General features: G+C 38.4%; 4 protein-coding genes across 5 annotated transcripts; 1 reads left to right on the forward strand and 3 right to left on the reverse strand.

Annotated features, from left to right (window-relative positions):
• Positions 1-232: 232 nt before the first annotated feature.
• Positions 233-3850, reverse strand: LOC126587276 (rop guanine nucleotide exchange factor 1-like). 2 transcript variants are annotated; one of them, XM_050252317.1, is made up of 5 exons: positions 3312-3850; positions 2972-3088; positions 2331-2857; positions 1302-1649; positions 233-993 (listed from the first exon to the last, which is right to left on the reverse strand). In XM_050252317.1, the coding sequence occupies exons 1-5, from the start codon at positions 3583-3585 to the stop codon at positions 571-573; spliced, it is 1689 nt and encodes a 562-aa protein (XP_050108274.1). In that variant the 5' UTR covers positions 3586-3850; the 3' UTR covers positions 233-570. The 2 variants fall into 2 exon arrangements, with proteins under 2 accessions (XP_050108274.1, XP_050108273.1); XM_050252316.1 differs by having other exon boundaries at positions 1302-1652; positions 3312-3849.
• A 10039-nt stretch (positions 3851-13889) lies between these two features.
• On the forward strand, positions 13890-16730 carry LOC126587283 (uncharacterized). The gene is made up of 3 exons (XM_050252320.1): positions 13890-14580; positions 15619-15738; positions 16291-16730. The coding sequence occupies exons 1-3, from the start codon at positions 14023-14025 to the stop codon at positions 16300-16302; spliced, it is 690 nt and encodes a 229-aa protein (XP_050108277.1). The 5' UTR covers positions 13890-14022; the 3' UTR covers positions 16303-16730.
• A 504-nt stretch (positions 16731-17234) lies between these two features.
• On the reverse strand, positions 17235-19324 carry LOC126587280 (GDSL esterase/lipase At5g55050-like). The gene is made up of 5 exons (XM_050252319.1): positions 19069-19324; positions 18786-18922; positions 18430-18708; positions 18094-18343; positions 17235-17718 (listed from the first exon to the last, which is right to left on the reverse strand). Exons 1-5 carry the CDS (start codon positions 19322-19324, stop codon positions 17498-17500), a joined length of 1143 nt encoding a protein of 380 aa, XP_050108276.1. The 3' UTR covers positions 17235-17497.
• A 383-nt stretch (positions 19325-19707) lies between these two features.
• Positions 19708-23844, reverse strand: LOC126587277 (L-ascorbate oxidase homolog). The gene is made up of 7 exons (XM_050252318.1): positions 23581-23844; positions 23355-23464; positions 21877-22147; positions 21257-21702; positions 20515-20880; positions 20334-20412; positions 19708-20156 (listed from the first exon to the last, which is right to left on the reverse strand). Exons 1-7 carry the CDS (start codon positions 23704-23706, stop codon positions 19947-19949), a joined length of 1608 nt encoding a protein of 535 aa, XP_050108275.1. The 5' UTR covers positions 23707-23844; the 3' UTR covers positions 19708-19946.
• Between the last annotated feature and the right edge of the window lie 1660 nt (positions 23845-25504).

The raw sequence follows: 25504 nt of genomic DNA on the forward strand, positions 1-25504 counted from the left end.
TGACTAATATCATTACTAACACCGAATCAAACTAAACAATTGTTATTCGGTTTTGACCAATATTAACCGAATCAACCCCAACTAGTATTCAATGGTTGAATTTGGTTCGTTTGATTCAAACGAGCCCCCTAGATCTAGGGCTTCCAGGAACAGAGATTCAATCAAAACTTCTGCCAAAGTTTGCAGGCAAAACGATGCCCCCTAGGTCTAGGGCCTTCAGGAAAGAAGGGAATGCAAGGATTTTAATTTTCGATATAAAAGATATTAGGGGAGGGGGAAATTGAACATTTACTTCACAGTACATGGATAGATTTTTAACTACTTAAGCTACAAGCGTCATGCAGAATGCCGAAAATTTATAACCAACTTTAAACTAAAATTGTCATTTTCCTTCATCTACTACCTGATCAGATTCAAAACTATAGAGAAACAACCTACTTCTATTGCTAATAAAGAATATACAACATTGGATCTCAACAGCACCCCGGCGTTAGGCTTTAGACCCATCTCTGCAACTTCTTTTTGTAATATGAACCTACTTAACCTTAAACTGACCTAAAGTTAACTTAGTCAATCCCGTTCAGGAGCATCCCCGGTTGTTCTTCTTGAGCTTAGGCTTCCGGCGTACGACCACACCCTCTCAAAATCAGCTGTGAGTAATCTCTCTGACTTGTCGTCTATTATAACGTTGCGCTTTACACACAGAGGTGTTCTTCCTGGACTTCCAATAACTGGGGTGGAGGAACAGAACGCCGGTGTTGCAAGTGGAGACGCATAGGGAGTGTGTTGAATGGAGAAGGGGCTCGGTGACATCCGCTTCTGGACAGGAAGGCCACTCAAACCTCCCCTGCTGAAGATAGACACTGATTCCGCAGCAGCACATCGCTTGGTAGCATCGTCAACGAAGAGGACATCATCTATCCTTGCCATTACGTTAAAGGCCAGACTCTCCATAACTCTTGAGTAGCTTTCCAGAATTGACTGCCCCACGTCCTGTAAAATCAAAAAAGAAAAATCCTTCAGAAACTTCATCCTTCGAAGATTTGTTCTTTTATATATTGAAATTCGGAAGTTATTGCAGTGTGCGGAAACTAGAAAGTAACTAATAATGCGCAATAATAAAGTTGGACGGTAAAAAAATTTCAAAATGAAGGAATTCAACATATCTGATAAACCAGAGTTTATAAATTGATGGACGACATACTGGTTCAGGTGATATATATTAAGTAATGTAACATAGATGGTTATGTGTTTTAACGTAGATGGATAGAGAAAACATGCAAACATGCAGTCAAATGTACCTTGTTATATTGTATTTTGTTCATATCTAGTGAAGTTTGCGGGAGGCCAGGGAAACGATGCCTTAGGCTGTGTAAGAGTGTCTCTGCTCGTTGGGCCAGAAAATGGCTCTTTTCAGTATCGGAAACAAGTCCCTTGACCTTGCCACCCCAGGATGCCCGTTTAGCTTTATGATTATTGTGCTTATTCTGGTCTTTCTGCGCCCAAACATGCACAGCTGCCTCAATTCTATTGGCTATCTCTAGAGTTTGATGTTCTGAGGACAAGTCCAGGCAATCCAGAAGATGCTCTGGTGAAAATTGGTCTGCAGCTATGTAACGATAAATGATATCGCCCATACAATCTTTCCCCTTCTATCATGAATGGAAAAAAAAAATGGCGTTAAAAAATTTTAAATCAGCTAAATGAAAACTTTATGTAGAATGCGAACGATTAACAGTTATTTCTAATGGTGATATTTGGCATCTATTTACAATCTCACTATATAACACATTTGAGAGATGTTTCAGCACCAGTATCAGCCACAACTAAGCAAACAAGAACAGAACGAGAGCGTTATTTCCATCTGCCATTACGGAAATTTTTTTTTTTTCCTTTCACTGCTAATGCTGTATAATTGTTGCAAAGCTCTACTTCCAAGCTATAAAAAGGACATGAGTACCATTAACACATTTATAAATCAGTCAAATACAACAGGAAACAGTTGCAGAACAACACAAACGATATGAACAAAGAAAATGAACGACAAACTTTTAAGGGAAGATAACAAAAGATCTCCAACAGGATTTCCGTGTGATTTAGAGATAGCTCATCTCATGATTTAGAATGGAACTGAAATATAAGCTCGATCACTCGATATACATGTGACATCTCACCGAGATTAAATCCCATATAGAAAAAGAAACTAAAACTCAAATAATATTGACAGGAAACATATAAATATATGAAGAAAGCTAATAAAACAGCATTGTCAGTCACTAATATAGTAAGCACACATGTTGAATCCTGGAAAGAGATGTCGAACCCCATACCTTGGGCAACGACTCCATGTACGCTCTTGGGATTTCCATCTCAGCAAGCACACTACTATTAATCGCCATGGCTGCCTTCAATATCTGGTTGCAGCAGTCCCTACACTGCTGCAATTTCTTCCTTGTTTCAAAGGACAACCCATTTGGCGGAACTTTAGGATAAGGCAGCCACCACTTCTCTTCTTGCCTAATTGAAGGCCTTCCACCAATAAACCCCTCACCCTCTTTCGAATCCCCCAAAATAATCCCCCTGTCAACATAGCAGAACTCTGTCTCACAAAACCCATCTAGCATACTAAGCAGCATTGCGTCAAGCTTCTTAATGGCAGGTAGATTCACATACAAGTCAGAGCGCGGCCGCATTTCCATGACTTCGTATGTCCCCCCACCCGGAAACTGTTGTATCGAAGGCACAAGCTCAACAATTGAATCACTCACACATAACAGCCAGTCCATTTCCCGGCGCCACATTGCCTTTCTCTGTGCTTTCAGCGGCTCTAACCTCCATAATTCGCCAAACACCGTCGCTGTCATTCCAATATAGAAAATTGAGTTCCAAAACAGAACATCAACGTAAGATCGAAAACATGCCGATCAAAATCGCATAAGAATTTGCACCTTCCACAAGGAATGTGACTTACCAGAGAGATTGGTGATGGCATTTGAGATAGCAAGGGCAGTGCAGACTCCTTTTCCTCCTCCTGACATGTCTTCTCCAAGCAGAAGCTTGGCAAACCTCTCCTTCATCATCTCCACTTCTACATCCATAAATAATTAAAATAATTTAAAAAAAAAAGTTAATTATCTTAGATAGAACAGAATCAAATCTCTACAAAATTTTCTCAGCTGGAGCAACAAATTAATGATTATTTTCACTGATTTATCAAGTTGTGAAAATTACTGGACAAAACATTTTCACTACATTTTTCAGCATTTTCCCCTAAAATTAGAAACAAATTTAAACAAAACAAAATATAATACCAGACAAATCAGCATTTCGTTTCTCCGGCTTCTCATCCCAAGCCACCACATCCTTTCCTCCGATCACCGGAAGCATCACCGGCGCCTGAAAGAAGAAATTTCCGCCGCCCGGTCGCGGCGACGACGTCATGGAGCTCGAAGCCCCCTCCGCATCGAACCTCCGGCACGAGAAGCTGCTACAACTCTCCGACTCGCTCACGTCGGCGCTTAAGCTGTAGCTCCCGCATCGCTCGCTCTGCTGGTCCGAACCGTCCTCCGACGACACACTCCCCATTGTCGTCCAAAGATCCAAAACGAGCGTCGTCCGTAGAAGCTCAGATCTCAGCCTCACATTCGCTGCCCTGAAGCCTACCGCAGGGGATAAGAAAAACAGAAGCAGCAGCACTCACGTGGTCGGAAGATTGTTTGCAGAGCAAAGAAACTGAGAAGTGATGGATAAAAAAGTGCTTCCAGGTTTTCTCACACCACACTGTTCCACTCTCTCTCTCTCTCTCTCTCTCCCTCTCTAGAAATGCTAGTGCAATGGGATTGTCCACAGTGGGGTTGATGATGAAGGAGATAATGATGAGGGAGAGGTCCCAAAAAGCAAAAGTGACGCCGTTTGGTCTGCAGAGCTTGGGCACCCGACACGGTTCTTTTTCCGCGGGACCCACCCTTTGCGGAATGAGGATTTACTGTGCTCGCGTGACGTGGCGCTTTTCGCTAACGTTTAAGGGTATGTGGTGGGACCTGATTGGAACAGGGAGGGAATTCAGAAATTTCGCGTGGGAATGATACCAAACGGCGGTTAGAGGTAACTGGAGTGTTTTGTTTTCTTGTATGGGGGAGAGTTACGGTGTGGACGTCCGCGGTTTGCTTTCCGTGTGCTCGCATCACTAAGATGACGATTATTATTCTCCTTTGACGACCTCGTTTTCAGTGTACAACTCGTTAATTGCAGTCATTAGTAATTCGTTGTTCTGGGTAATTACTTTATTAACAATTTATTTCCGTGTAATTTATTAGTATTCACTGATAATTACAAGGTTCTAAATTCTGAACAGATTCACGTTTTGAATTGAATGGTACGATCTAGACCGTTAATTTGTTTTTGTCATACGAGTGAGTCCCGCATGACCATGCCGGAGGGAATCTCCTTGAGCGGCGGACATGTTTGAGTCGTCTGACATGGTGTAGCCAACAAGGTATCATATAGGAGTTCGTATGGGTAGTATACAATGTTATACAAAGACTATAATGATACGCTCACTTAAGAAATGAAATATTTTGGTTAATCTCAGTTTATTATTTTAAAGTTTCTTGATTTTCAATTTTTAGTAAATGAAGTTTTTTTGTCTTTTTTTGGTATCTAAACTCATAATTTTGGGACACTTCATACATCCGTTAAATTTTCCGTCAGAACTTTCGTTAACTGATAATGTGGCGTCCACGTAAACAATGATTGTATGCCACATGTCAATATGGGCCCACGTGAATATTGAAAATTTTTTTTAAAATTCTAGGCATCCTACCTCATCCCTCCTAACCCTTCCCTCATTCTCCCTCCTTTATCTTCCCTTGACCTAACCCTCTCCCCTCATTTCTTTCCTCTACACCCACTCAACCTTTGTACCCTACCCACCCCTAGTGGCGGATCTACAGAGGGACCTGGGAGGTCCCAAGACCCCTCGGCTACCCTAAATCGCTGCTAGAAATTTTTCGGGGGTCCCCTCGTACTTGAACACAAGGTCTGTGCTGTTGTAGCGAAGAAGAAGACAGCGCGAGGAGAAGAAAGAAAATAGGGACCATTTTTAACAATTGGTCCAAAATGGCAATGTTTTGCCCAATTGTTTTAATTTTAAAAAATAAAAAATAAAACAATGAAACAAAATGTTGTCGTTTGTCTATGACTCCATATTGTTTTAAAGCCTAGCCCCACATCTTTCCCAAGAGTCCCCTCTTTCCCCACTCATCTGCTTTTCCGCCAATGCCCCATCTTTCTTATATTCACCCACATTCCAATGCAACTCCCCGATTTTAAAACCCTAAATTTCTAATCTCACCCAATCCCACATTATAATTACATTACTCCAATATCATACCTCCACTTGTTTCAATTCTCCACGCCACCACTATTTGGTTCAAAATTCAAGTAAGTTTTTTGGTATTCTAATCTAATCTCAATTAAATTATATTAGATATTGACGGAGATTTTTATTGATATGATTGTTGATATGTTTTATGTTTGTATACTCATTTTATCATTGGAATTTAGATGGAAATTTTGTTTATTGGTTAATTGGTATATGTTTTGTGTTTTTGGTTAAATGTGTAGTTTAGAAATAAGAAATATGGAAAGATTTTTCAAGCCAAAGCCAATAGCACCATCTATTTGTTTGGGTAGTTTGAGCTCAAGACAAAATGAGTGTGACATTGATTTTAATAATCTTGAGAGAGACCTGGGAAAAAAGAATTTGAATGAAGAACTATCCTTCTAATATTCAAGATGAGGTCCGAATAGCATATTTGCAAATGGGACCTTGTAGGCCTACAAAGCATGAGTTCCCATACACTTTGCATGCAAAGAAAAGCGACGATTTGTTGTTTCGTGGTTTGAAGAATATGATCGGTTGGAGTATAGTATATCTAAAGATGTGACATTTTGTCTTCATTGCTATCTCTTTAAAATCAACTTTTTACAATTAGGAAGCGATGCCTTCACTGTGGAAGGCTTTAAGAAACGAAAGAATGCAAGAGAATGTTTTGACAAACATGTTGTCCTATTGGTAGTTTCCACAATAAAGCTAGAGAAGCGGCTAGTTATCTAATGAACCAAAAGACATATATTGAAGCAGTTGTGATCAAACTCCAGAAGAAGAGTGTATGAAATATCGTCTTTGCTTGAATGCATCAATAGATTGTACTAAGTTCTTGTCGCGACAAGGCCTTCCTTTTCGTGGCCAAGATAAAAATGACACTTCAAATAATAGGGAGAATTATTTAGAGCTCTTGCAATTCCTTGCAGATCATGATGAGAAAATAAAGGAAGTTGTGTTGGAAAATGCTCTGGGAAATCTCAAGCTAATAGCTCATTCAATTAAAAAAGATATTGTCAATTCATGTGCCTTCAAAACCATTAAGGCTATTATGAATGAAGTAAAAGAGAGTAAATTCTTTTCTATAATGGTAGATGAATCACATGATATTTCAACAAAAAAGCAAATGGCGGTGGTTTTGTTATGTGAACAACAAAGGTCAAGTAATTGAAAGGTTCATGGGAGTTCAACATGTTACCGAAACAACTTCAAGTAAACTAAAGGAGTCCATTGATGAGTTCTTCAAACTACATGATTTGAGCTACTCCAACCTATGAGGTCAAGGTTATGATGGCGCGAGTAATATGAGAGGTGAGTTCAATGGCCTTAAAAAAAATTTGGATGAAGAAAGTTGTGCATTCTATGTTGATTATTTTGTCATCAACTATGATTAGCTCTTGTTGTCGTAGCAAAGAAAAACTCCGATGTTGCTGCTTTTTTCACATTGACTAATAGTTTGATTAATGTTGTTAGATGCTCATGTAAGCATCGCGATGCACTTAGAGAGAAACAACAAGAAAATCTCATGAAAGATATTGAAAATGATTGTCTTGAAACGGGGCAAGGGTTAAATCAAGAAACTAGTCTCAAATGTGCTGGTGATACACTATGGAATTCACATTATGGTGCTTTGATTAGTTTGATTACAATGTTCTTATCTGCAGTGGATATGCTTGACATGATTGTTGAAGATTGCTTCAATGATAGTGTTGGTGAAGCAAAAAGGTTATTAAAAGATTTATAATTTTTTAGTTTGTGTTCCTCCTCTTTTTGATGAAATCTATATTAGGAGTTACAAATGATTTGTCACAAGCATTGCAAAAGAAAGATCAAGAGGTTGTGAATGCAATGGCTTTAGTCAAGGCATGTAAAGAACAACTACATTCCATGAGGAATGATGAAAATTTTGATATTTTGGTTGATAAAGTATCATCTTTTTGTGTTGAACATGAAATTGAGGTGCCTAATATGGATGATTCATATGTCATTCAAGGGAAGTCATTGCGTAAGACTCTAAGAAAGACCAATCGTCATCATTACAAAGTGGAACTCTTTTTTTAGGTCATTGATCGCTTCACTGAAGGTAATACTGAATTGCTTATTTGCTTGGTATGTTTGAGTCCGAATGATTCATTTATAGCTTTTGATAAAGAAAAGCTTGTTCGCCTTGCTCAGATGTATCCTAAAGATTTCGCGGATCGAGATAGATCGGCACTTCAAGATCAACTTGATATTTATATTCATTTTGTGCGTTCTAATAATGATTTTTCTCAATTGTGGGGAACTAATGATCTTGCTAAGAAAATGGTGGAGAAAGGGTTGCATCAAACATTTACCTATGTATATTTGCTTGTTCAGTTGACTTTGGTTTTATGAGTTGCAATCGCTTCAGTGGAGTGGGCATTTTCAGCTATGAATATCATTAAAGGTTAACTTCGCAACAAAATAGGAGATCAATGGGAATGACAGCTTAGTTGTTTACATTGAGAAATATATTTTTTCATGTATTGGTAATGAAGCTGTCATGGAACATTTTCAGACTATGAAACCTCGTTGTGCATGCTTGAATTACGATTTTATAGCTTGTAAAGTTGTTTTGCATACGATTTTTGAATGAAATGTATTATATTTAACTTTTCAATGTTATTTTTGTCTATAAATTTTTTGACTTTTATTATTGGGACCCCCCGAGTTTAAAATTATGAATCCGCCACTGCCCACCCTCACCCTCTTCACATCCCCTCCCTTCTTTCTCATCCACCCTCTTCACCCAATTCCTCCTATCAGATCGTTCATCGTCGTATTTGAAACCTCCAAACCCGTCGCTGTCACCAAGGCCTTCAAGATCAAGATCATTAAGTGATCGAGACGGTGATTCGTTATCTCCGAAGCGCCGATCTGCTACTGGCTCTGTTGATCCACTGCCACCGTGATTAACCTTCGATAACACCAACCCATCTGTGTGGCGGCGAGGCCTGCGTCATACCCAGATAGGTGGAAGAAGAGTGGGTAGATAGGCGGGTGCGCAGGGAAGGTGGGTGCAGATGAGAGAATGGAGGGAGAATAAGGGGAGAGGGTCGGGGGCAAATGGGTGGATGTGCGGGGAGAGTGGATGTAGGGAAGAGAAGGAAGGGAGAAGGAAGGAGGGGTGAGGTAGGGCCCAGATTTTTTAAAAATAATTTTTAATATTCATGTGGGCCCCATATTGACACGTGGAACCTAGTCATTGTCCACATGGGCGCCACATCATAAGTTAACGGAGGTCATGACGAGAAGCTTAATGGATGTATGAAAATGTCTCAAAATTATGACTTTAAGTACCAGATTGGGACGAAAAAAACTTCATGTACCAAATGTTGAAAATCAATAAACTTCAGAGTAATAAACTGAGATTAACCAAAATATTTTTCAGTATGGTAGGAACATGACTCGGTACACATCGAAACACTACCTAGCATATCATATGTGATAATACAATTGGTTAGAAAAATTTATCTTCAAATTAAGTATATTATTATACTTCTTGTACATATATCTATTTGGCGTCATTAAGAGCAACTCCACCGTTGTTTATTGCCTTGCAAATAGGCAACCCAATCCACTCTCTCCCTTCCCCAAAACACTCCAACCCACCCAAGTAATTGGAGTTAAGGTGCACCCAATGGAGAAAGGCAATAATCGCCTAGGCTAGCGCTACGTCTATGTGACGTCATAATAACGTTAGTGACAATTTAAATTATTAAAAAATTATAGAAATAACAAAAAAATTATAAATAAAAAAACTAATTGAAAATATAAAAAATTATAATTTCTTTCAATAAATATCTAAAAATGTTCTTTTACTTAACACTACATTTCAATCTTTTTAAATACTTTTAACCAATCTTTTATTATTATTCGAAATTAAAAATAAAATTATAATTTTATAATTTGTAAAATAAAAAATACTAATATTTTAATACAAATTGTCTTGCATATTCAGTTTAGGAATAGAAATGCACTTAATTAATTACTGTTCATTGAGAGTTACTGAAAATGCTCTAAAGGTATCGAATCAAGCTTGTCGCTGCTAAAATGCATGGTGGCGTACGGTTTTGACAATTGTCATTCACTCATCATCTTGTCAAATCAAATCTCAACCAATAATCGGTGATAACATAGTGGGACCCACATAAATTTTAGGTGAGGATCACCGTAGAGTGTTCGGGAATATTAATTGACCCACTCTTTGAATTTTCTTAGTGGATAATTTTTTATTGTATTTTTTAAGTTGTTATTTGGTCAGGACATTAATTGGCTTTGAATTTTTTCAGAGATTTGGAGTTAATGATGGGAAGATTAAGATAATTAACAATCCTAATGACTAGTACAAATTAATAGGGGTTAATCTCAATTTACTATTCTGAAATTTTTTGGTTTTCAACATTTGGTACATAAAGTTTTTTTTTAAGAAAAACTAATGAAAAGGGCTTCAAATCTTTACACTTTAATAAAAAACCATCCACTAACTTTATTTAATGATAAGGACTAAAAAATAATTAAAAAAAAAACATAAAGAACCCAACTTGTGCTGGGTGCATCTCCCCATATAAACTGATACAACAAATCCTTCATCCAAACATCCCAGAAACAAGAGAGAGAATGGATGCATTACCAACACCAGCTAACTTCAAACTTGACGACATTTTGCTGGAATTTGTCGTCAGGGCTGGGGTTTGTATGCGCATAAGTTGCAAAGGTTGAAACCCTCGAGTTTCAACGCAAAATTAGCATCACAAAGTGCAGCATAGTGAAATTAAAACATAGAAATTCAAAAGTAAGTAGAGACCTCACCTAGGTTTGAGTTTGAGAGCTTCAAGCTCTTGGGCATTAATGGTGCCAAGGTCCACACTGCACTGATCCCACATGTAAGACCACCATTGTGATCTTTGCATCCCACAGACTTCAAATATGCTAAGTTTGGGGTTGATTTGTGAAGGTAAGTGGGAGAGTGAGAGCTTTCTTCTCTCGGTGCTAGAGAGATTGAGTTCGAAAGAGAGAGAGTTTCAGAGAAGGTTCAGAAAATAATGACGGAAGAGAGGGAGATAGTGGCCCGGATATGGGATAAATCCCATTTAACTAATTTAAGTGAATTTTTTCAATAATGAGGGAAAAGAGGGAGAGAGTGGGCGCATCCCCCCATATAAACTGATAAAAAAAACATTCAGAGAAAATTTGATGAGTATTGAAGAAAATGTATTTGGAATGTGAGAATGTGCTAAGAAAATTCAAGAAGAGGAAGAAGACTGTAGTACCGTTAAGTTTCATGAACAGTGTATTAAGTTTCATAAACAGTGTATAAGTTTTCATAAATAGTGCAGTAAGTTTCATAAATAGTATAGAAATTTCATAAACAGTGTGAGGACACATGGGTCAGCGCATTATTATTATTTTTTTTAATTTTAAAATTATGTCTTTTTCATTAAAATTTAAGTTCTTTTGTCTTTTTATTAAAATTTAAGGGTTTTTCATTAAAATTTAAGTCTTTTCAATTAAATAAAGTTATATCATGGTTTTTTTTATTAAAATAAACTTAGTTCAAGCCCTTTTCATGAAAGTTCATTTTTTTATCCCAGAGTGGTACCTAAAGTCATAATTTTGGGATACTTTCATACATTCGTTAAGGTTGCTATTAAATTAGCCGTTAACTAGTAATGTGGCATCCAAGTGGACAATGACTTTACATAGGTCCCATATTAACACGTGACGTCTAGTTATTATCCACATGGATGCCACGTCACCAGTTAATGGATAATTTAACAACAATCTTAATGGATATATGAAAGTGTCCTAAAATTATGATTTTAGGTACTATGAAGAAACTTTAAGGACCAAATGTTGAAAACCAAAAAATTTTAGAGTAGTAAACTAAGATTAACCCAACTAATAATCTTCAGCTGTTGACTCATATGCATTATGGACCTAACCCTTTCATATTCGTTCAACATTTAAACTGCGAGTAGATATGTGTTAAAATTTTTCATGATTTGTGATTATTTGTTTGAATTTTTAACAATGAAACGATAATGGTTTTATTAGAACTTATGGAAAAGTAAAAACTTTTAAAATAGTACTAGAGATGAAATTTGAGGCCCTTCTCAAACCAAAAAGACTTAAAATAAATAATAATGCCGTCGAGTTGGCCAATTTAGAAGCAACCATATTGTGCAAATATGTAGGGTGTGACAAGTACCTCATGCCGTGCCATATAAGAGATTATGTGCACATAACTACCAATCAACTTGGAGGGAACACTTTTTGAATGTAAGCAACTGCAACTTCGATAAGGAACTGTAAATAAAACAAAGATCGCTGCTGCGTTGCAAAAAGATAATGAGTAGAGAGGAGGGGAAACAGAGGTTGTTTTACTTCTTTCTCCACCCATGACAACTTTCCCTTTTGATGCTCTATGGAGGCTAATGGTTTTCCAAAGAATTCTTGGTCATTATGATACTGAGATAAGGGAACCAAATTTAAGATTTCAGATAAAAAGATAAATACTTTTAATCACTTGAGTCCAAACTTAACCTAATTATAAACTTTTATCATTTTACATCCTTAAATAGATTACAATTCTTTCAAGCAAAATCCGAACATGTTAGGATCACCATTGAAAGCGATTATGCGACTTGCACATGACATTAGGCATAAAAAATGAAATACACAAACACAACCCCCAAAAAACCAAGAACTCAAAAATTCCAAAAAGTTCGATAATCAATACAAGGGCATTTCAATCTCTCCGTATTATCATTTATATAAAGAAAAAGGTTCCAACGAGCTCACTATGACAATTCAATATTATGGCAAAGAGAAATGGTAAGATGACTCTCTTAAAAGTGGGACTTTCTATGGACTCTTTGTCACCTTATATTTTTTTCTTCATAATGTTTTATAATAGGATAAAAGACTGTTTACTACCCTCATTTTTCATGGTTTTCAACATTTAGTAGATCAAGTTTTTTTCGTCTCAGAGTTATACCTAAAGTGTAAATTTTGGAATAGTCTCATACATCCATTAGTCAAAATGTTAAATCTGCCGTTAATTGTGACGTGGCGCCCATGTGGACAATGATTGGGCGCCACGTGTCAGCCACGTTTTTTTTTCTTTCTCTTTCTTCTTCTTCTTCTTCTTCTTCTTCTTCTTCCTCCGAATCTGGGGAAGTTTTTTTTTTTCCTTCTTCTTCCTCCTTCCTCCTTCTTCCTTCTTCTTCCTCCGAATCTGCCCAGATTCGGTTTTTTTTCTTCTTCTTTCTTCTTCTTCCTTCTTCTTCCTCCTTCTTCCTTCCCCTTCTTCTCCTTCTCCTTCTCCTTCTTCCTCCAAATCTGGGGAAGTTTTTATTTATTTATTTATTTTCCTCCTTCTTCCTTCCTCTTCTTCTTCTTCTTCTTCTTCCTCCGAATCTGCCCAGATTCGGCTTTTTTTTTTCTTCTTTCTTCTTCTTCTTCTTCCTCCGACTGCAACTTTTTTTTTTCTTCTTTCTTCTTCTTCCTCCTTCTTCTTCCTTCTCCTTCTCCTTCTTCCTTCCTCCTTCTTCCTTCCCCTTCTTCTCCTTCTTCTTTCTTCATTCTTCTTCATCTTCCTCAAAAAAAAAAAAAAAAAACTTCATCTTCCCCAGATTCGGAGGAAGAAGAAGGAAGAAGAAGGAGGAAGAAGGAAGAAGGAGAAGAAGGGGAAGGAAGAAGGAAGAAGGAGGAAGGAGGAAGGAGGAAGGAGGAAGGAGAAGAAGAAGGAAGAAAAAAAAAAAATCGAATTTGGGCAGATTCGGAGGAAGAAGAAGAAGAAGAGGAAGGAAGAAGGAGGAAGGAGAAGGAAGAAGGAAGAAGGAGGAAGGAGGAGGAAGAAGGAGAAGAATGGGAAGGAAGAAGGAGGAAGGAAGGAGAAAAAAAAAAGTTGCAGTCAGAGGAAGAAGAAGAAGAAAGAAGAAAGAAGAAATAAAGAAAAAAAAAACATGGCTGACACGTGGCGCCCATTCATTGTTCACATGGGCGCCACGTCACAATTAACGGCACATTTAACAGTTTGACTAACGGATGTATGAGACTGTCCCAAAATTTACATTTTAGGTATGACTCTGAGACGAAAAAAACTTGATGTACTAAATGTTGAAAACCACGAAACATAAGGGTAGTAAATAGTTTTTTACCCTTTATAATATTAACACGAAAATTAACGTTAAATTGTGATTTGATAGATAACTATGAAAAATCCCACTTTAAAAGAGTCTCATTATCATTTTCTCAAACGAAAAAAATGTTAAGGCTTAATAGGCACTTGGGGAAAATTGTAGCATGGTTAGGGAAATAATTGATTTGTCATCGGGGAGGATGGAATTTAGGCTAGCCTTTTGCTTATTAAGCAGCGCGAGTCTAGATTCAACATTTTGGGCCTCTTGATTTAGCCCAGTTAAGGCCCACTTAGCTTGCTACCCATAAACCGCAACCGCCTTTTATTTTTGTCCCGTCGCTGTCTGTGAACGGAACACGTTCCCAGAGTCCCAGTAACTCTTCACATCACATCGCTGTTGAACGGAGTCGGAGAATATCACCACAGTCGTCGCAGACGATCAAAACCCTAAAGCGTGTGCACGAAAAACATGCCGAAAAAGATGGGTGTGAACAGCAAGGCGGAGGCCGCCAAGGCTCGGAAGAGCTCCACCGAAGCCGAGCGCAAGGAGCGCGAGTCTCGCGAGAAGGACGAGCAGTACTGGCGCGAGGCGGAGGGCAGCAAGTCCCGCGCTGCCAAGAAGCGCGAGGAAGAATCCGAGAAGCGGGCGGAGGCCGCCGCGCGGAAAGCCGAGGCCCGCCGATTGGCGGAGCTGGAGGAGAAGGAGCTCGAAAAGGCGGCAAAGAAGCCCGATAAGAAGGTCGGCCGAGTCACGATCCCGGTTCCTAAGGTGACCGAGGCCGAGCTGAGACGGCGGAAAGAGGAGGAGCAGGCGGCGTTGGAGAAGAAATCGGATGAGGTGAAGAAGAAGCAGAGCCGTACGGCCGAGGAGGAGGAGTATGAGAGGATGGTGGTGGTAGAGAATAAGAATCGGGATGATTCTTTTATTGAGGCTAGGTCGGTGGAGGAGGCGGTTGCGAAGATGTCCGTGGCGGAGAGCTTGCCGGTGGATCGGCACCCGGAGAGGAGGCTCAAGGCTTCGTTTAAGGTGCGGTGTATTTTTTTTTGTTATTGGGAGAATTTAGGGTTTGTTTGGTTAGGGGTACTGGATTACATCGGTTTCAATTTCGTTTTGGATAGTAATGCTTTCCTTGATAGCTTTGAAACCTAAAATCTAATGCATTCGGATTCGGAAAAGAATTGTTGTAGTTTGTATCGAATAACTGAGCTTTAGGAATTAGGAATGGTACTGTACTAGCTTGAAGCTCTGGGTATTATCTGAGTAAGGAATCCGACTCGGCATTAAAAACATGCCATACGAAGGAATGCAAATGAAAGCGCAAATGAAAGCCTTCTAAGTGTCAGTTGCGATGATGTCCATTTTGCTCAGTTGGTCGTGATCAGCTACTCTAAGTGTCGGTGTGTATGAGTGTGCTTGATTGCTTGTGTTGGCTCTGAAATCTTAGCAGTGTGAATCGTTAGTACAACACCTCTTTTGGACGGATGGGTTGCCTATCCAGTCCTGAGCACTTTCCGTTTCATCATGGTGCTCAAATGTAGCTTAAAGCTATGAACTTGGGCTTTCAGAATCATTCTTTATACTCACGATCTCAGTAATTTCCAGCCAGGGTCCAATAAAAGGAATTCACGTTGCACCAATTATGATGTAGTGTGCTCTGTGCATAAAATTTGATATCAAATGCATGTTTTTTTGTGTAGACTGACGAATGTATCTAATGTGTGATCCCTCTTCTGGAACGGCAACTTAAAATATGATTTTGGTAAAATTGTTGTTCCTGCCCCACTTCTACAGGACAGTGTTGTCATCTGCTAATGAAGTATAATGTTAATTGTTGGCGTTTCTTGAAGTATAATAATTTTAGGTGGGGATTGGTAGAAGCTAAGTCATATTCTTAGGATCACTGATTTCTTTTGTTAAGAGCCATGGAACTTTTCCAACTATGTCTTTTTAAAACTTTCGTTGATAAGTCAGCCTAATCAATCTTATCTCTTGGTGTTTACCGCTTCGGTCTTATGAAATTTTGACATAGTGATTTCTTGTGACAATTTCGTGTAATAATTGTAGGCTTTTGAAGAAGCTGAGCTCCCGAGGCTGAAGGAAGAGAAACCAGGTCTTACACACAACCAATACAAGGATATGATATGGAAGCTTTGGAAGAAATCTCCGGATAATCCTCTAAATCAGGTTGAGTTTCGTCTCGGATATATATACAGTCATTGCTTGTGTGATAATTAGTTGCAGTAGTCTACCTAAGTTATATACTTTATACAAAAAACCGTTAGTACAATCATAAAATGGCAATGCCAACCTTAAAATAATGTCTTAACTCCCCAAAACTAGATGCTAGGGCTTACTTATGCTGTTTTTTTCTGGTAAAGTAAATTTAATTTCAGACCCCGTATTTTAGAGTGGATAGCCCATGAAATACCTGTCACTTTGAGCTTGACTCCCGTGGAGGCATATGCTGCAACGACAACTTAGTACCTATTTAGTTCGGAATGTCCCGATGAAACGGAGTTGGGATTGTTGTTTCTTCACAGTGCTTTGTTAAATATGTTGACGCATGGTGATGGCATTTAAGTAGTTAATGGGCATGGGCTAAGATTAAATCTGTGATGTAAAGCGTCGGTGATGGATTTGTGTGTTACATGTTCGGATGTGTAGAATGTTATTTAACTAGTTCAGATATTTTTTGTAACTATGAAGCTAGCCTAATTCCTACCTTCAATTGTGCAGCTTGCTGAGTGATCGCCTAACATCCTCACCATGCAATGGGCATCTGAGTTTTTCTCCTGGGTTTGTTTTGTCGATTTCATCATCATGTCCACCGATGTGCATTTGCAATTTGAAACGCATAAAAGGTTTCTGCCCTACTATATGTGCAATTTCTGCTTCTGGAAACACGATCTGAAGAATATGCAATCTTCGTTCGATTAGCCTAATCAACTCCCTACGTATTTTCAGAACTTTTGTTCAGGTAGTCTGCTGTAAAATTGGTAATTGTTGTTTTAGCATTTCTATCTTTTTATTTTTTGTTAGAAATCCAAAATTAACAACCCAGTTTTCTGGGACATAGCAGAATGGTGGGTGTCTATCATATTTTTAGCGAAACAGCCAAATTATTGTACGCATGTACTAATGGTGGGTGTCTATCATATTTTAATATATTTTTTTTACATTATCTTTCTGATTAGTTTCTGATTTGCAATTTATTTGTTTCTCAACCAACTCTTCAAACCCTCAACTTCTCACGAAGGCGAGAAGAAAAAAGAAAGCGAAAAAGTGCGCTCATTACTACGGTCTGGTTCGGTTTAGGGTTCAAATCATACTTGGATTGGTTTGATTTAGGCATGCAAACCATTTACTTTGCAAGCTACTTGCAATTTTTATGTTGAGATTTTGTTTCTTAATTCTTCGATACAAATTTTCCTATGTTTCTTGAGACTTTGCACCCGATCGGTCTAACTTGTAACTGGCAAGGCGTTCATTAATCGTAATTAATGTTAATTTTCAGTTCGTCTATACAAGAAATTGTATTCTTAATTAGATATTCTTTGTTGATTTATCATATGATTAATGTAAAACCATTTTCGTTATTACAGACTGTTTTGCAGAAGCACAAAATTTAAACATCTGCTTACAAACTTGTTATTTCAACAGTCAACTTCAATTATTGTCGGACAAGGATTGTCTGCTCTTCCACTTCATGTGCCCTCCTGTTTTGTGTGGTCACGGTTAAGCCACGTCAACATTTTATATATTTTTTTTATAGAGATAATAAGACAAAAATGAATAGTAATATAAAATGTTGATGTAGCTGAACCGTAACCACACAAACAGGAGGCCATGGGAGGGTACCGGAAGTGGGAGGGCAGACAATCCTTATCGATTATTGTCTTCTCTACGGATGCAACTATCACGTCATAATGGTTACTCACTGCTATTAAGCCTTGGCCAACTGAGCAAAATTAATCGGGGTTACGAATTGTGTTCCACCACTGAAGAGTGTTACAGCTGCTAACTTGGAAGCAGCCTGTGTTGGATGAAATAAATCCCAGAACAAGTAGTTGTTGCGATTCGAGCAAAGTTTGGCACTTGGAATGCAGAAGGATTCAGCGTTGAGCTTCCCAGCTCCGCAACATGCAGCTTCCACCTGCGTGAAATCTGAAAAATGGAAAGGAAATTTGATAGTAATTAGATTGCTCATTTTCCTTCACCTACTAGTTGCAGGATCTCGTTTGGTAACTGTAAGTTGTTTGCTAACTATTTTCAAAAGGTCCTAGATACAGGGTTTTGACACTTGAGTGCAATGCATATTTTGTGAGATAAAATTGGTGAATGAGAAGGGGGAGCAAAAGAAATGAAAACTACGACTGTAATATGAAATTGATTTTAGAGAGATTCAAAATTTGGCTTAATTTTGAAATCAGTATTTTGTTTTATGGAAACTGAAAACAGAAATCGGAATGAAATAGTTATCAAACGGGGCTTAAGAAAATGTACTAAAATGAGAAATTACTGAAGTGAGTATTGACTTACTGAATGGAAAAGGATTCTGAATGACATTTACTGTCATTTCAAATGCATTCCCAAGTGCATACTTGATGTCCTTGCATTCTGAGCTGAGCTTCAGCATTAGAGCATCCAACCTTGCATGGAAAGCTAGTGCAAGCTCGTTCAAACCCTCCAAACATCCGCCGGTAGTGTTGTGAATCCTTTGAGATGGGCAGCATCCAATGGGGGCAACGCTAATGATGCCAAATTTCCTCGCTCCAAGATCGATTAAGCTCTGCTATGTCAACACGGGGCTCAGCTAAACTATGAAACTTGTGCATTTGGGTTTAGGGTAGTGCTAAGCATAGAGAAAAATATCACCTTCAGGTGGTTCTCATAAGCAAGCTCTAAAGAAGATAAGAACTCTTCCTTTGGAATGGAACTGTTTGAGTGGTAATATCCGAAAAGGTCATTGCTACCGGTGCTGATGAAGAACAAAGACTTCTCAGTTACTCTCCTCCCCCCTTTTATGGCCGTAAGATTTCTCTTGACAGTGGCAAATTGTTGTATCTGCTCTGTTAATGACACAACATTTTGTCGATTGCCGGATGGGGCAACAACCGGAGTTTTCACTGGTGTTCCAAACTTCATCAGAGTCAGCTGGAACAAGAAAATGAGAAAACTGTAAAAAAAAACATCACATGCTTATGATGATAACAATTATCTTAAAAACATACCGATGTTTTTCCAGTTATGTCAAGAAGGCCTGACCCTCCAGAAGCAAAGTTAACACCACTAAACCTCTTCTTGCGAAGAGACTTCGCGTTGAGAGAAAGAAAAGGCGGCGGACTTCTCTTGAGACCGAGCATCTGAGCTATGATCACCCCAAGAAAAGCAATGAGTTATGTTAAGCTTTGTAATCCATGCAGGATTTAGGGTTCGTTCTTTTATTGATATGTCATTACTTAATAAAGATAAAGAAACGAACGTCCTATCTAGTGAACAATCAAATACACTAACCAAGAAAATCAGCACTATTGAGGCCGTTGCTGAACCTTCCAGTGGGTTTTGAGGAAGGAAAGTCAATGCCATTATGAGGAAAGTCAGCCCTAACCATGCTGGTGGGCAAGAAGTTATTGGTTCCAACGTCAGCAGTTGAGTCCCCTAGTACGAAGATTAGTTGCAGACCTGGGTCTGATGCACTAACAACAGCCACAGCCACAGCCACAGCCACACATAGGACCAGAGAAAGGACAACCCATGACTTGTTTGCCATGAGAGATTAATTAAGATGTAGTTAAAGAACAATTAATTTAATTAAGCAATCTGTGTATCAACAAATTTTATGTTTAAGAACAAGCTTCTAATGGGAATTTATATGCATGGAAATGATTCAGAGTTGGCATACCTATGGCCGGCTTGAGCATTGATCAAATATTTAATTGCTTCGTTAATTATTTAATAACCATGAACTTAATGTTAAGTATGATAAGAACTATGATACCCTTCTTTTATTAATTACTGATCACTTTGTAAACACATTGGTACTATAAACAAATTTGGTTGTTTCATTAGTGATCACTTTGTATACACATAATACTAAATCAAAAGTTTTCTGAAACAAACAAGGAGGCTAGCCTGTTTATTTGACCTCACCAATTTGCAATTAAATTTTTTTATTTTTCTTTCTTTAATAAAATAACTCCACAATATGTTTGTTCCACTTGGCTTCTAGTACATGAAGCACAAATTAATTACATGCCAAAGAATTAAATGAAAGCTGCATTTTATTGCCAAAGTACAAATGTTACAATTTCTGTAGCAAAGAATGTGACTAATTTATAAAGTGCAATGGTTAATCAAATTTTTGTGTAAAATCATCTGCAGCAGGTTGTTGATTAAGGACTAGTTGTTCTGCCGGCAGCCCTACCACAAAGAAGGGCATTTCTGGGAATTGGGTACTCATCCCTAGGTGACTCCACAGGCGAGTAAACTCGTAGGTAAAATTGTTGTCCAAGGTATTGCCTTGCCCAAAACTCACTCCTCACGTTCCACATACCAACGTTGTCCAATGCAATGTAAATTGCAGTCCATGACATTGGATACACCTGTGGCATATTCAAACCAGACTTTAGTCACATTTGTAAAACATGAATGTCAGTTATATTGTTATGTGATAGGGTACCCTACTTTCACTTGTATCTTTAAAACTCTCATATATTCATCCTCATTTACGGTTTTAGTCTCGTTGGATAAGTTTTTGACATCAATAGGCGACTAATTACCTGTGTGGTACTTCTGGACACTGCATCTCTAAGGTTATATTCGTTCCGACTAGCCGGTGTCCATTTACCTCCATCCATTCTGAAATTCAAGTAAAAATGTGAGAATTAGTGACCAACTTTACCATCTTCAAATTCATTGTATTCATAACATACTGCAGAATTATATCATCAATTTACTTACCCAACAACCCAGAAGGCGTAACCATCCAAGTGAAAGCTTTGCATAATATTTTCTCTGTTCTCAAACACAATCTCAACAAAAGCCCTAAAATCAGCACCCATGACTGAAGTGTCAAGGTACATGCTTTGGCCAGTGGGATTATCTGAGATGCTTCCAACCTTGAAAACTCCATCAATCTTGAAGTGGTCTGCAAGCTTCAATGGTGTGTCAGCTGGGATGAAAGATACACTGTTCACTGCATATCTTTGCTTCCTACTCACTTGAGCTGCCGAGCTCTCTAGCCTGATTGTTCTGCTCACATTCACAAGACCATAGTGGTAGGAGCCTTGTGGGTTTGGTCTTGGTCCACTTGCTGTCAAATTAGTCCTGAAAATTGTATAAAATTTAAACGTTAAATTGGTGTACAACAACTACAAATGAAGCATTTCATTTTTGTTATATTAACAGTGAGGGAATTCGAACTCGAAATCTTTTTAAATAAAATATTTCACTGATCGGATACTAGATCATAACACATCTCTAAAAAAAGATGAGATTTATATAGACAAATACAATTTAATAATTTTAAATATGAAAACGGTAAATTGGATGTGTTTTCAAATCCAAGTGTGGTGAGAGCTTTTCAAATGATACTATTGGCGAGATTGTACTACACTAATAAAAATAAAGACGAGATAAATATGCTAAAACGGTAAAAGGAAAGTTGGCCTCCTCATTTGGTCAAATGGTAAATGTCACATACCTAATGGAGCGGGCCTGGCTAATAGACCAGTCAGTTTGGGTGGGAGCACCAGGAATTGGGCCTGAAACTTGACTGGCCGAGTTGCTGTAGTGAAAAATTGCAGTGCTGGTGAGGACGGTGCTGGTAAAACGAGTTGAAACAGCAATGTAGTAGTCTTGAGGGGCCTGATCTGCTGTGACGAGAACAGAGTAGGATTGGCCCACGTGGATATCAAGCGAGTCATAAGTGGTCTGGAGAGTGTGGGTCCCTTCAACCTCAACCAGCTTCAATGTGTGTCCCTGAATTCTGAAGTTCAGAGAGTTCTGGAGCCCAACGTTTGATATTCTAAGCCTGTAGGTTTTACCTTGTTCAAATGTGAAAGTTGTACCACTTGGTCCACGTCCATTGATTAAAACACCATCTGGGAAGGGAAGCCTGTGACCACGATCTAGAATGGTCTTTAATACCTGCAATTTTAGGTTAAAAAATTTGATCAAATTCCAATTTCACCTCACCATATTGTAAGAAACAGTTACAAAACGGGTTTATTTAATCAGTCACGGAAGTTCCAACTTGCTCTTAGTTTAGTAGTACTTTTAATCGCAGTATTGAAAGGCGTCGTAAGTTCGAATCTTCATTACCTTGTGATCAGTCTTGTACCAATCTCCAATAAGAATGGAGTAATCCCCAGCTGGTTCGGGGAATGGGACTGGGATCAAGGGCCTGCTGAGGATTTTAATGGCTCCAAATCCACCGGCTGCTTTGTGGAAGGCAAGAGATGGGAAGTAGTAGAAGCTTCCAATTTGGTCCTTCACTTGTAGTGTGTAGGTGAAGTTCTGGCCTGGTGGGATAGCGCATGTGGTTCCATACACTCCATCTTGGTATGAGTTTCTCCTTTGTTGCACTCCGTTCCTGTTTCAAGTCACCCGTTGACCAATTTAGTTTTACATTATTTTACTTCAAAACTCTAGAAATAATTCTTAACCCTAAATCCTAACAAGCTGGACTCCTTCTACGACCAATTATGGTCTTACTGTTAAGCATTGTAAATCATATATGTACGTATCTACAATTAGAATTCGTAGTTCACACATGCATGTAAACAACTGAGCGTAACACGGCTACGTGAACAGCTTAAGTTCCAATTTTACAACCAATTAAAGAACTTCCAACAAAGGGTAGACAAGAGGGAAGTGGGTACAACATGTTATGGGTTCTCAACTCTTGAGAGTTGACCTAATCCCCACAAACTGGAAAGATTTTGGAAATAGTAAAAGCTACTTTCTCCATTGCAGTTTCACACCATTATTTTTTCTAATTAGAGGAAATAGTCAATAAAAGTTTCCTAGTGAATTTGGTTTTCTTGATCAAAACAAAATAAATGCGTGATGTCATATTGCAAATGCCAGCAACAAACCCGCATATAATATGATCATAAAATATGCATGTCATGTTGCACTTGTCATTCTCCACCCACATGTAAAATTACGTGACAATTGTGCTTATCTGACATATAATCGTATAAAATTCAAACTAATTAAAGAAAAATATTCAAAAATCTTGACAAGATAGCATTATGTATTTGAAAGAAAAATATATACCACACACTTTTTTTGACTTTTTCAATAAAAAGCTGGCGATTTGACAAATGAAATTCTGGAGATTACATGATAATGACTTATATTTATGTGCATGTCTCTTATCTCACTTTCTTGTGATTATATTCTAAATTTAAAATTAAAACAAAAACCAAATCCAAAACCAAAAATAATGTAATATTGTATTTTGGAAAGCAAATTAGACTATATCCTTTACTAATTAGGGAATAAATATTCTTGCTATTGCATGATTTAATTAATTAGCTTCCTACCCTGTAAAGGTTACTAGTCAAGATTTAACTATAACTTTTTTGTGCGTGTACGAAATATGTGTAAGAAGACTTAGTTACCATGAAAGTGACTGAAAAAAATCCTTTAATCCTATTTTATAAGAAATACTTTTTCAACTTAATAATTAATTAAGGAAATAAGATAACAAAATGTCCGACAAAAAAAAAATGACAAATGGCCAGAAAAATAGAAAAGAGAAAGTATAATATAGAGTTAGAAGAAAATCCGACCATGAAATGAGGAAAGGCTCCGGCAAGCTGTTGTGGACATTGATAATAAGGTTGTCATTGGTGACGGAATAGATTTCTGGCCCCGGAAACTGACCATTAATAAGAATCCCCTGCAACAAAAGTTGAAATTTACACAAATTAGTGATATAAAACATAAACATTTTATAAAAATATGATCAAAGATCATGATCACAGCTCAGAGAACAAGTGTGTGAAAATTGCAAACCTGTTGACGAACTCCGAGCGGATATATGTCACCATAAGTTACATTCCAATCGAAGAACCGGTAAGGATCCTCCGCACTCACAAGACCCAAAACCAAAACAATGACAGCTAGAAATTTGAGCAGCATTTCGGAAGAAGGTGGCAATGATCGACGAGCGAATTGAAGAAAAAGAATAAGAAAGAAGAGAAATCGGAAAAAATGAGTGCTCGAGAGCCTAGTCCAATTACAGAGAAGGTTACGAAAGAGACACTTTAATATGCTGAGAGGTAACAGTCTACGACTTATTTATAAAGAGCGAGCAAGCAAGCGAAGGTCCAAAACCAAAACGAGTAGCCATATATTATATCACACAAGTGGTAAAGGGCCCACATGGCAATTCCCTGTATGAACCAATGGAACTGCCCCACGTAAGAAAATGTGCAAATTTGGGTTGCTTAAATGACTAGAATGCCCATGTCTAGGTTGGGACTTGGGTGGCGCCCTAACCGCGTAGAAGTTTTTATTCTTCTGCATGGCTGGCTGGAGTGAGTGGGGAAGCCCGGGAATTCTGACGCGACACACGGCATTTTCATACGCTGAAAATTTTCTGGCTTACCAAACTGAAAAGAACAGAAAGGATTGTATGTTGGTGGGCGCAAGGAAAAGGAAAGAAATGGTGGGAAATATTTTATTATTGGATTTTACGCGGAAACAAATAATTTCTTTTGCTTATGGGACATTCTAATTAATATTATTCTTATTCTTGCTAATGAGTGTTACCTTCTTGGATTTTTCCTTAAAAGCATCGGAAATACAACAACCGTGAAGCTTCCGTTGGATTTCTTCTTTCTTCTGGGGGAAGGATTAATTAGTGAACGATTATGTAGATTGTGTTTGGAGCTAGCTGCTCTCAAGACAGAGAGGAAATTGAACGTTGGAATCCAATAATTTTTTCTTTTCTTTTACTTGCCTTGTTGTGATCGCCGTATGCCACTGAAGCTCAAGGGAAAATTTTATAGGACGGCAATAAGGCCGGCGATGCTGTATGACACAGAATGTTGGGCGGTGAAGCATCAACACGTACACAAAATGGGTGTAGCGGAGATGAGGATGCTTCGTTGGATGTGTGGGCACACGAGAAAGGATAAGATTAGGAATGAGGATATCCGAGGTAAAGTAGGAGTAGCCGAAATTGTAGGAAAGCTGAGAGAAAATCGGTTACGGTGGTTTGGACATGTGCAAAGAAGGCCTACTGACGCTCCGGTTAGAAAATGCGACTATGAGACAGAGGTTCAGGGCCAAAGGGCTAGAGGAAGACCTAGGAAAACTTTGAAAGAGACTCTAAGAAAAGACTTAGAGTACTTGGATCTAACGGAGGACATGACACATGACCGAGCACAATGGCGTTCTAAGATTCATATAGCCGACCCCACTCAGTAACTTGGATTTTTCAAGTCTCCAACCGAGAAGTTTTCCTCACTCGGGAAATTAAGGGAACACTACCTCAACTTACATGCTCCACTCACAAAGCTTCAACATACAAGCTTTAACAAAAGAAAAATTCAAAGAACTTAGTGAAGAAGGCTTTGGTGTATTTAACACAATATGTTGAAATGAAGCAAAGCTTATTTATTGATATCTCCGATAAGTTACAAATATGTACATATACATAAGTCAAAATAAACAAACAAGAGGGAGCCTTCACAAATGTTGCTTAGGAGAAGTCTCAGCAGTCGGTAGAGCCCCAGAAAGAGAAGGCATCGGAGGGGAATCATTCGGAGCCTCAGTACTGGACATAACCCTAGAAGGAGGAGGCATCCGAGGTTGATCATTTGGAGCTTCATTACGCGGTACAGCCCCAGAAGACGAAGTCAATAAATGCATTTGGAACAAACCCACAAACCTTTGATGATCAAGTAAAATCTGACCATCAGATTCCTTCATC

The sequence above is a fragment of the Malus sylvestris genome, chromosome 10, assembly GCF_916048215.2.
Source record: "Malus sylvestris chromosome 10, drMalSylv7.2, whole genome shotgun sequence".
NCBI classification, from domain to species: domain Eukaryota; kingdom Viridiplantae; phylum Streptophyta; class Magnoliopsida; order Rosales; family Rosaceae; genus Malus; species Malus sylvestris.

What these genes read in the sequence shown, in the direction of transcription:
- LOC126587276 (XM_050252316.1), bottom strand. Translation starts at nt 3,585, where the DNA reads ATGGGGAGTGTGTCGTCGGAGGACGGTTCGGACCAGCAGAGCGAGCGA. An exon ending in ACATGGAGTCGTTGCCCAAG is followed by an intron (nt 1,653 to 2,330) that starts GTATGGGGTTCG and finishes CATTCATGATAG; the next exon opens with AAGGGGAAAGATTGTATGGG. An exon ending in ACAAAATACAATATAACAAG is followed by an intron (nt 994 to 1,301) that starts GTACATTTGACT and finishes TTGATTTTACAG; the next exon opens with GACGTGGGGCAGTCAATTCT.
- LOC126587283 (XM_050252320.1), top strand. Translation starts at nt 14,023, where the DNA reads ATGCCGAAAAAGATGGGTGTGAACAGCAAGGCGGAGGCCGCCAAGGCT. An exon ending in GGCTCAAGGCTTCGTTTAAG is followed by an intron (nt 14,581 to 15,618) that starts GTGCGGTGTATT and finishes TAATAATTGTAG; the next exon opens with GCTTTTGAAGAAGCTGAGCT.
- LOC126587280 (XM_050252319.1), bottom strand. Translation starts at nt 19,324, where the DNA reads ATGGCAAACAAGTCATGGGTTGTCCTTTCTCTGGTCCTATGTGTGGCT. An exon ending in ACATAACTGGAAAAACATCG is followed by an intron (nt 18,709 to 18,785) that starts GTATGTTTTTAA and finishes TTCTTGTTCCAG; the next exon opens with CTGACTCTGATGAAGTTTGG. An exon ending in TCAGAATCCTTTTCCATTCA is followed by an intron (nt 17,719 to 18,093) that starts GTAAGTCAATAC and finishes TCCATTTTTCAG; the next exon opens with ATTTCACGCAGGTGGAAGCT.
- LOC126587277 (XM_050252318.1), bottom strand. Translation starts at nt 23,706, where the DNA reads ATGCTGCTCAAATTTCTAGCTGTCATTGTTTTGGTTTTGGGTCTTGTG. An exon ending in AGCCAGGCCCGCTCCATTAG is followed by an intron (nt 20,881 to 21,256) that starts GTATGTGACATT and finishes TACAATTTTCAG; the next exon opens with GACTAATTTGACAGCAAGTG. An exon ending in TGTCCAGAAGTACCACACAG is followed by an intron (nt 20,157 to 20,333) that starts GTAATTAGTCGC and finishes AATATGCCACAG; the next exon opens with GTGTATCCAATGTCATGGAC.